We start from the raw sequence: 10,952 nt of genomic DNA, 5'->3' as shown, positions 1-10,952 counted from the left end.
GCAAACAGTTTTGTACATGTCTTTCTCGCGAGGTCTATTGTTGAAGTAAAATCCTTTGTTTGCATTAGACAATTTGACACTTTTTCCTCGCCTAGCTATTGCTCATTTATTTTATTTTTCTCCATGGATTTTCATTTCCCCCATTTGGTCTACATATAAAAAAGAGAGAGACCTGCTTTACTTTTGAAAGAGATGGATATTATCATAAATGTTTTTTTTATAATCATATTTAATATATATATTTTATAATAATATCGCTAAGTAACCTTTACAATGACATAAAAATTATTATGAGAGAGTTATATTGATTTTGTTTCGAAGACATCTAACTAATTACATTATTTTGAAAAAATAAAAAGATCAAAACACTCATGAGTAATACGCATTGTATTATTTTATTGTGTGATTAAATTAATAATTTTAATGTGTAAAAAAGTAAAAATAACCGATCTTACCTCGATAAATTTATAAAAAATAATTGTGTCATGATAAAAAAAATTACCTTACTCTTAGTGTCTAGTTTAAAGATTTTTTTGGATCCATGATAATTTTATCATTAGAACATTGTAATGAATAATGTTTAGAGTTTTGGTGAACAATAATTCGCATATAAGTTTTTTTAAAATTTTATATTTTTTTAATATGACTCTAGTCGTTTTTATATTTTTTAATTAATTTTTTTTTATTTTTTTCAATACTAGGTTAATTAAGAATTAAATTTCATAATTTGTTTTAATATGTTTTCTATTGAGTTACCTCATTCTCATGACCTAAATCAAAGGTTAGCCAGATTAACCCGGGTTGATACAAATATTTTTTTTAATTGATTTTTTTAATGTCATTATTCAAGACTAAGTTTATTGGAAATTGAACTTAATAATTTTTTTTAATTTAGTTTCTACAGGGTTATTATATTCTTGTGACTTGACATTTAAATTGACAGGTTAACCCAGATTCATCCGAATCGATTCAATATGTTTTCATCTTAATATTTATAAAAAAATCCTATCTTAAATGTTTATTTTAAATAAAACTAAGTTTTTACCGATCATTCAGGTTAGTTTTAGACTTGTCAAGTCGCAATTTATTACATCAAATCAATTCTCACACTGTTCAACTCTTTACTTTTACTATTTTTTTTTAATAATACTTGAATATTATTTATATTAAAAAAGATATTTAATTCAACCCATAATGTGTAGCACCTATGATGAAGTTGCATGGTGCTCAAATTCAAAAACCACCACTTTTGACTCTAAGGATTTCATAAATGTTTTTGGAGTTTGGACACCAAGTCTTGACTAGAATTTTGAATAGTCAGCCACCCATACTGTTGAGCTGACCAGCCTTGGAAAACTAAGCTACCCGTCCATATTCTAACTAAAATGGAGATTACTAAATACCAAGGGGGGTTCTTCAATGCTGTATGCATGCTTGACAATCAAGAAAACTTAGCTTCTCAAGCAAACTATGTTGGCCAAGAAAACTAGTGTTTGATTTTGTCGTAATAATTGATTTTTTAATTTATATATGTGTCTTTATATATATATATATATATATATATATTAAAATAATATATTTTCTATTTTTAATTTTTTTTATAATAAAGCATCAAAACAATAAAAAACAAAAAAAAATTAATTTAAAACAAAAAAATTTTCAAAAAACTTTAAATGTGAGGCATGACTGCAAAAATAATATTTACCAAAATCCCGCCTCCAAAATTCTGAGATACTCTCATTGTATAAGCAAAGGTAGTTAATGTTTTATATTTAGGTGAATGATTCTTTTTAAAAGTATTTTTTGCAATAGTTTTTTTATATTTTATTGATATCATCACATAAAAATCATTAATTTTTATTTATCAATTTATTGTTTTTAACATAAACAGCACTTTTAAAATGCATATAAAAAAACTATTGCAATTCGAAATACTTACTTAGATCCCGTTTGTTTCGTTTGTTTTTAAGGTTGGAAAACCTTTTCGCAAAAGTTTGATTTTTTTTATTATTTTAAATTATTTCTTAAATATTTTTATATTGTTTTGATATGCTAATATTAATAAATAAATTTTTTTTTAAAAAATATTATTTTAATATATTTTAAAAATAATTTTAAAAATAATTAATATTATAATACCAAATAAACTCTGTAACCTTGTGTCTCCGCATTAGCAAACTTAGCACGGATGCCAAGAATACTACAAGAAATACTTCAGTTAAACCGTGCAAGAAAACCTAAACAAAAACATTAGCTAGCATTCTCGAACCCAATAGATTTATAAAGATCCAAAAAGAAAAAAAAAAGACATTTAGAAAATAAAAATCCAACAAGAATAATTACTCTTCTAGCTACTAAAAAAAATAGGCTCATCAAGAGAGACGGGAGCCTTGTCGGCCTCCATTTATGAGCTCACCTACCCATGTATGGCTCGACTCGACAACTCATGCTGTTCGATTTACTATGATTTTGCTTTTTAATAAACCATCACTTAATATTTTAAAATATTGAACTAATATTCTCTGAATTTAAACAAATTAAAAAAAAAATTCTTAAACAAATTACTAAATACATTAAATTAATTTTGTAAAATTACCTAACTAGGTAGCAAGTATTTTTTTTAAAATAAAAATTATTTATTTATTTTATTTTAAATTAATATTTTTTAATATTTTTAGATTATTTTAATGTGATTATATCAAAAATAATTTTTTTTTAAATTAAAAAAATATTATTTTAATATATTTTTAAGTAAAAAATATTTTAAAAAATAATCACTATTAAAATTATTTGCTGTGATATATTATAATTTTTATTTGTAAATATATTTTTAATATTTTTAATATTATATTAATTAAATATTTTTTTAAATAAATATATTTTCGAGAACGTATAAAAAGAGAAGCCACCCCTAACATCCTATTAGCTCAACAACAATGAGGTAACTCAACATCAACAGACCTACAGTATTAAATTAAAGGAAGAACGAGGAAGGGTTAAAATCAAAATCAAATTCAAAATAAAAAGAAACGACAGACGTGAAAGGAGACTCCTTTTTCTTCTGTTTTTCTCCTTTACCAAAAACTAATAATTCCTCTTCTCATTATCCTTTCTCCCTCTCTCTCTCTCTCTCTCTCAAATTCTTCTTAAAAGTTAAAAATCCTAAAAAAAAACCTATCAAATTCACAAAATCAAATTCTCTGTACCATAATAATTAATTCAATTATTTTTTGAAACTATCAAAGACATTTATTCCTTTCTCTTTGTATATTCCTCCATTTCTCTCAATTGTTCTCTCAATTGGGTTTTCTTCGATCATCCCCCCCTCGAAACCAAAAAAAAAAGCCCGTTTTTTGAAGTTGAATCGGTGGCTCTGTGTATATTTATTTAATTTAATTTAACTTCTGCCAGTTTAAAAGAAAAAAAATATAAATTTGGAAGTCATGGACGCGGTTGAGACCTGAAAGATTTAGTTTTTTTTGGGTTACATTTAGTTTTTCTTTCCTGCTTGATTTCTATTAGGATTTTTGGATTCTTCAAAAAAGGAGCAGTCTTGTTTGTTATGCTGGAAGGAGAAATTGGAGAATCGGAGGTTAGCAAGTTGGGTGTTTGTTGCCATCGTTTTTTTGGCTTTTGTTACTTCTATTATGAGGAAGAGTATTATTAGCAATGATGTTCAACAACAGCAGCAGAAGAATTTGCAGGGGAGAGTTAATGGTAATAAAAATGGGTTTTTGCCGAGCTCGTTTCGGGCGATTTCGAGTTATTTGAGGATTGTTTCATCTGGTGCATCGACGGTTGCCAGGTCTGCCGCATCGGTTGCTCAGTCTATTGTGGATAGGGACGATGATGCCAATCACGACCAGGTAAAAAAGAAAAAAAAATTTCGATGTTTTTTTGTTTATATTTTTGTCTATATTGTGTAAGATTGTAGAGAAGCGAAGGGGTTAGATTGTTGATTTTTGGTTAGAGAGATTGAGTGTGCAATTTTGTTGTAAAGCTATTGTTCTTTTCGAATTTTAGGGTGGCCCATGTTCATATTTTTTTTTATGGAAAGTCTTGTTTTTCTTAAGAGATTTGGGTAGATGTGTGTAAATATGTGAATCTGGAGTGCCCAAGTTGAGTTTGGGAATGGAGTGGGATTTTTGAATGGAAGCAGTTCATTTATGGTGTGTGAATTGGCTAGGAAATTTTAAGATGTTTGTGTTATATTTTAGCTCATTTATTGTGTCTTGATACTATTATATATCGATTTGTTCTTTATTAATTGGAGGTGGTTTAATTCGGGTTAAGCAGGGAAAAAATTGAACTGGTTTTTTATTTTTAGTTTTAAAAGAGGGAATGGTGGATAGTTAGTGAGGGAAGGAGAAGGAAGAGGAAAAGGAAAGGTGCTATCTTGCATGACTGAGTGGATTATTTACCTTCTCGAATCCATCCGTTCCTTTGTTTCTGACATTCTTTAAAGTGACTAATGTTGGAAGGATTATGAGAAAGCATGCATTCAGTAGGGTTTTGTTTTCTTGCCTTTTATCTTCATCTAAATACTCCTTTTTTTTTTTGTCAAGTCAAACAAGAGAAGTTTGGGTTTGGGGTTTGGAGAGATGGATTGCTTTTAATCTTCCTTCCCTCTTGTTCTAAGCCAATTCATCCCTTTCATAACCAAATAAACTGTAAATTTGAAAGACATGCTGAACTCTGGTGCTAGCCATTTCAAACTTGTTGCATAAATTTTGTGCTTGGGGACTTCAAATTTACGTTTCAATTGATTTAGGGGACATGCATATAAACAGAAGTCTTCTGTAAATTTTTTGAGATGAAAAGGGCGATGGGCATTTTTTTTTTGTTCTCTGCTGCATTTCGAAAAGATTGAAAATTCTAGCAGGCGCATTTGTTCTTATCTTGCAAGTTAAATTACTGAAATTTGAACTGTTGATTGCATAATCCACAATAAATTAAATGGAATGTTGGTGTGTGATTTCTGGTCATTATGGGTAGAGGTTGAAATACTGGGTGCTCATAATAATAATGTGATACAAGTTGAAACTTCAGTTTATCTCTGTAACTCATTCTGAGAGTGTTGGACTTAGAGATACATGTTTTGTTTTTTGGGCCATTTGAGACTTGAGAATTCTACTCTGTCCATTTCAAATTGTCAGATAGTTGAATGTTTATGGTGTGATCTAAATTAATTGTTCAGCCTTAATGGAAATAGACCATCTAACTTTCTAGTTGGATGCCGTGTTAAAGACTAGTGAGATTTACTTTCTTGTGCAGACTGTGTATGCATTTGTTTGTTAAGATATTGTGTGCTAATTGTCGAAATCATGGATTTACCAATTGCATTCAACTTGATAAGCCCTTAAACATGAACATTTGATGGTTGTTTAGAATTATGGACATCATTAGGAAGTTATATCTTGTAAAGAGGTGCCAGGATACTCAGTAATGCAAGGATAATTTTTGATGGGAGATTAAACAGTTGCAATTTCATTGATGATAGATTGTACTAATTACTGATGTCTTGCATGGATGGTTTGTGATCATGTCTTTTTTTAATTTAATTTTCACAAGAAACTTCTTTGAGTTTTGTCTGAATGGGTCAGATACTTGAACCTGGATGGATGTAGATTGTCTTGGTTTATGTGGCAGTGTTTCATGAGCGAGTATATTTTTTCTAAGAGCTTTCTCCATTTTGATAATCTACTTTGAGATGCATTTTACTGACCGGATTTTAATGCCATCAGCTGTTTGGCATGATGGTAAACTGCTGATTTGTTTTCAGGGTATTTAAAATGCGTTGAAAGTGTTGTTCAGGGTATTTCATGCTGTTTTGTTCCAGATATTATTGCTGTCATTGTCTGTGGTTTTTCTATCTGGACCTGGTCATGGCATAAATGCATGAAATAGATGAGGTCATGACATAAGTACATGAAATAGATGAATTAAGAACTTTGAAATCACAGGTTTAATGGTGGACACAGAGTTTGATTTCTGCATTTGCCCGGGAAGGCTTGTTCTGGACATTGAAATGGTTTGGCTAAAGCATAGTTTGTGAAACTTGGATAATTTAAGTAGGAGGAATGATATTTGCTTAGCCAATTATTTGAGAACCTTTCCAATTTATTTGGGATTTGTACCTTTTTTGTGTGATAATCAGACTGTATAATTTGACCTAAGCTTCATATCATGGTAACCAAAAATTGACCACCTCTTTTTTCACAAGTTTCATCACATTAAGAAAAAAATCGACTTTTGGCCCTAGGTTTGTGTTTTTTTTTCTTTTGTCAGTGGAGATAAGATTATTGATATTAAACTCGTACGCATTTAGCAAAGGAAAGCTCTAAGTATAGAAAACCAGGATCTCCATTCTCGTTTCATGTTTTCCAGAGAGACTGCATTAAGAGTGTCAGCTTGAGAGTGGTCAGGTGTTTTTTCTTTCTCTTGCAAACAATCTCTTACTCCCCTCTCAGTTGGGAAGTTGCTAGTCAACTGGAAGAACTGGTATTACTAGCAGTTTAGTTCTTGAAGTTTTGAAAAGAATCTGATGTTTGGTTGAAAGATTCTGATTTTGTCTTGAATGAATTGTATGTCGTTTACAAGTTTAGTTTTATCCAGCATTCCTTACTAGGTTGGACTGAGGCTTTGAGTTGGTTTGAGCATCCTGCATTGATGTGGGCTTGTCATGTTCGTTGTCTTCTTAGAAGGAATTTGTTGGCATGTGCCTTTTGCATTCATCTGTTTCTTTCTTTATTTTTAGCTGTAGCTGTTATCCCGCATTCTATATCTTAGTCTTTGTATGTTCTTCTTATATTTCATTTTGTGCCTGATAGAATCACATCATTTCTGGACTTCCTGAAAGTTGAAATCAAGATTTGAGTGGTGATAGCTCTAATCCTATATCACCTGTACAATATGCAGGTTCGCTGGGCTGGGTTTGACAAGTTAGAAGGTGATGATGATGTCATTCGGCACGTCCTCTTGTTGGGATATCAGTCTGGTTTCGAGGTTTGGGATGTTGAAGAAGCTAATAATGTCCGTGACCTTGTTTCCAGACATGATGGCCCTGTGTCATTCTTACAAATGCTGCCAAAACCAGTAACATCAGAGGGATCACAAGACAAGTTTGCATACAACAGACCTCTTTTAGTGGTTTGTTCTGATGGGGCACAAGATGGGCCGGCTACTTCATGCAACGGGAATGTCTCTAACAACAATTATCCTGTTAATGGTAGCACTGTGCCAACTGTTGTCCGGTTTTATTCTCTTAGATCTCAATCTTATGTACATGTGCTAAAGTTCAGATCAGCTGTTTATTCTGTAAGGTGCAGCTCTAGAATTGTGGCTATTTCTCAATCAGCTCAGGTTTGTTTGCTTGTGCAATTTTTTTTTCAGGCACCTTTATTTTTTCTGGATGTGATACTTACATGTAATCTGCTACAGATACACTGTTTTAATGCAACAACATTAGAGAGGGAATATACTATTCTTACAAACCCTATGGTCATGGGGTCTCCTGCTTCTGGGGGTATAGGCTATGGGCCTCTTGCAGTTGGTCCCAGGTGGCTGGCTTACAGTGGAAGTCCAGTTGTTGTTTCCAATTCTGGATGCATTAACCCGCAGCATCTAACATCTTCTATGAGTTTTTCTGGTTTCACTTCAAATGGAAGTTTGGTTGCTCATTATGCAAAGGAATCAAGCAAACAACTTGCCGCTGGAATTGTGACCCTAGGAGACATGGGATATAAGAAGTTGTCCAGCTATTGCTCGGAGCTCCTTCCCGATTCTCATGGTTCCCTCCAATCAGGGAATCCTGGCTGGAAAAGCAATGGAACTGTTAATGGCCATTTTCCTGATGCAGATAACATTGGAATGGTGTGTATTGTGCTTCTCCTTTTGTTTTGTTAAAGTGCTTCTAGAACCTTTTTTTTGTTCTCCACTCTGCTTCTTTTTACCCTTAAGCTAACTCCAAAGTAAATGTGTTTTGTTTGCTTTAACGAGCTTTGTTGGAGAGAATGAATGAATATTACTTGATAGCAATGGCATGACAAGAGTATTAAGTTACACTCCTATGCAAGTAATGTTCATTTGTTCTGAGGGATGAGTTTCTGCTCATGCATGTTATGTTAGGAAGTAGTTGTGAGATTATGCTACTGTGTTTCATCTGCATTAGTTTTTTCTGCCTTGATTTTGATCTGGTACAAGCACAATTGTTCTTGTAGAATTTTGTCTCCTTCTTATGCACTCTCTGTTTTTCAGGTTGTTGTCAGGGATATTGTTAGTAAACTTGTTATTGCCCAGTTTAGAGCTCACAAGAGTCCAATCTCAGCATTGTGCTTTGATTCTAGTGGGACGCTTTTAGTGACCGCCTCAATCCAGGGTCATAACATTAATGTTTTCAAAATAATGCCTGGACTCCAAGGAAGCTCTTCTACTGGTGCATCTTATGTACACCTGTACAGGCTGCAGCGTGGATTTACAAATGCAGTAAGATCAGAACAAATGTTTTCATGTTTTTTTTTTAATTATTATTGCACCATTAGCAACTTAGATTCGATCTTTGTTTAATTTGTTTCTTCTGGATTTATTTCTCAGGTTATACAGGACATCAGTTTCAGTGATGACAGCTCCTGGATTATGATAAGTTCATCAAGGGGGACAAGCCATTTATTTGCTATTAATCCATTGGGAGGAACAGTGAACTTTCAATCTTCTGAATCTAGTTATGTCTCAAAACATAGTGGTTTGGGAGGAATGAATAAGCCAACTGTTAGTTGCCCTCCCTGTTTAGGTTTACAAATGCATAATCAACAGAGCCTTTGTGCAACTGGCCGCGCAGTTACACTATCTGCTGTCAGCAGAATAAGAAATGGAAATAATGGTTGGAGAGGCACCGTAACTGGTGCAGCAGCGGCTGCTACAGGCAGACTGGGATCCCTTTCTGGTGCTATTGCCTCATCTTTTCACAAATGCAAAGGAAATAATGATATGTATGGGGATGGGACCTCTTTCAAGTCAAAGTACCATCTTCTAGTGTTCTCTTCTTCTGGTTCTATGATACAGTATACTTTGAGGATATTGGATGGCATTGATTCAACACCAGTCGGGTCTGGACTTAATGTAAATTATGAGTCAGCTGCAGAAAATGAAGGAAGATTAGTAGTTGAGGCAATGCAGAAGTGGAATATATGTCAGAAACAAAATCGAAGAGATCGAGAAGATAATGTTGATATATATGGTGACAATGGGAATTCTGACAGCAACAAGATACATCCTGAAGGCATAAAGAAAGGAAATAGCATTTATCCTGAAGTTAGAGGTGCAGTCACAAATACAAAGATCAGTCCGGAGGAAAAGCATCATTTGTATATTTCAGAAGCTGAACTGCAAATGCATCAAGCTTGTTTCCCATTATGGGCAAAACCTGAGGTATTTAAAGAAACTGTTGATAAAAACGTGCACATTTTGTTTTGTCTGTAATTGTGTTAATTTCTGTCAATTGCTTGCCAGATATACTTCCAATCAATGATGACAGAGGGAATAGATGTGAATGATGCAGATGCAATGCAAGGGGAAATTGAGATTGAAAGAATTCCAGCTCGCATGATTGAAGCAAGGTCAAAAGACTTGGTCCCACTTTTTGACTATCTCCAAACACCAAAATTTCCACATTCAAGGTGCGCTGAAATTTTGTTTTAATTTGCTGATTCTGCGGATTGAAGTATTCAATTTTATTGAATAAAAACTCACTTGCCCCTCCAAAGAGGAAAGATCCCTCATTCATTGCTGCTTTCCTCAATGATGTTGAAAATACGTTGGATGATGGAATCATGCTTCATATCTATGACAAGGAAAACTGTGTTTAATTTTTTAGGTGCTGCAAGCTGCCAAGTTTTAGAACTTGGCGTGTTTACTAAAACTTCTTTATTGGAGTACACATCCTTGCATTTTCTTGGCATTGATTTATTTCTTATGATGTAAATATAATCTCACACATACAGGGTTCCGTCCTTAGATAGCAATAGTAATGGGAGTCTGCAGCATCAAAGTTCCGGGCTGTCTGAAAATGGCAGGCTTTCTTGCAGGAGCAGCTCTGGCTCCCTTGACTCCATGGCTGAGAATGGTGCTGCAGTGGCTGAACTTCGCAATGGTATTGAAGAAACTGGGTGGAATGGTTCTAGGATGCCTGTAGAAACTAGGGGCTTTGTAGATAGCAATGGCAGTCCTAAAACAAATACTGAGGTTGTAAATAGTAGAGAGAGCTCTAGAATGGAGGCTCAACTCAAGTTTGTAAATAGTAACAACAAAGGCCTGAAAATTGAGAATCATTTCGAAGATGAAGGTGATGAATTTGATTAGAGGTACTCTTCTACCCTTTAAATCTTCAGTTCATCAAAATGAGGAGTGCCTTTAGATTTTTCAGCTCTGGAGTATCATCAAACTGAATTAAGCAAGCACACGATTATGCTGTCATGCTCTAACATGAAATCCCCTCCCCTCCCCTCCTTTTTTTTCTTCCTTTCAGGCCTGCAGTTATTCTTTTATTCCGTGGAATGTTCGTTAGCCATGTTAATATTGTGGATGGAATTGTAGACAAGAGTGAGGCTTAGGTGGTTTGACTGTGAAGCGGAACTGTGGATACTATTATGTTATTGGGGTTTCGTACTTCTGTTGACATTGTAAATAACAGACGAATATTCCCAATACTCAGTTGTGATATGTAAATAATAGACTTTTTGTTCTTAATTCTGTTCAAAATCTTTTTTTTCTTTTTACCATTCTCGTCCAGATTTGTTGAGACATTTAAGTTTGCCATATATTATGACGATTGAATGTTTCAGTGCCCCCTTCTTCAAATAAACCCTGGAAATGTCTTGTCCAGGTTTGTCATCTAGCTTAGGAGTCATGGTGGTTTTTTCTGGCTGTGTAATACGATCAGGCATTATTGTTCTGTG

At 33.4% G+C, this 10,952-nt stretch overlaps 1 protein-coding gene across 1 annotated transcript; it reads left to right on the top strand.

Annotated features, from left to right (window-relative positions):
• Window positions 1–3,009: 3,009 nt before the first annotated feature.
• On the top strand, window positions 3,010–10,743 carry LOC18095894 (autophagy-related protein 18f). The gene is made up of 8 exons (XM_024584464.2): window positions 3,010–3,866; window positions 6,919–7,362; window positions 7,441–7,872; window positions 8,257–8,484; window positions 8,593–9,426; window positions 9,508–9,674; window positions 9,999–10,358; window positions 10,523–10,743. Exons 1-7 carry the CDS (start codon window positions 3,648–3,650, stop codon window positions 10,354–10,356), a joined length of 2,682 nt encoding a protein of 893 aa, XP_024440232.1. The 5' UTR covers window positions 3,010–3,647; the 3' UTR covers window positions 10,357–10,358; window positions 10,523–10,743.
• The last annotated feature ends 209 nt before the right edge of the window (window positions 10,744–10,952 follow it).

Source organism: Populus trichocarpa, chromosome 1 (assembly GCF_000002775.5).
Source record: "Populus trichocarpa isolate Nisqually-1 chromosome 1, P.trichocarpa_v4.1, whole genome shotgun sequence".
Classification (NCBI taxonomy): Eukaryota; Viridiplantae; Streptophyta; class Magnoliopsida; order Malpighiales; family Salicaceae; genus Populus; species Populus trichocarpa.
Note: the sequence above shows the minus strand (reverse complement) of the source record. Positions and strands in the feature narration are given on the sequence as shown.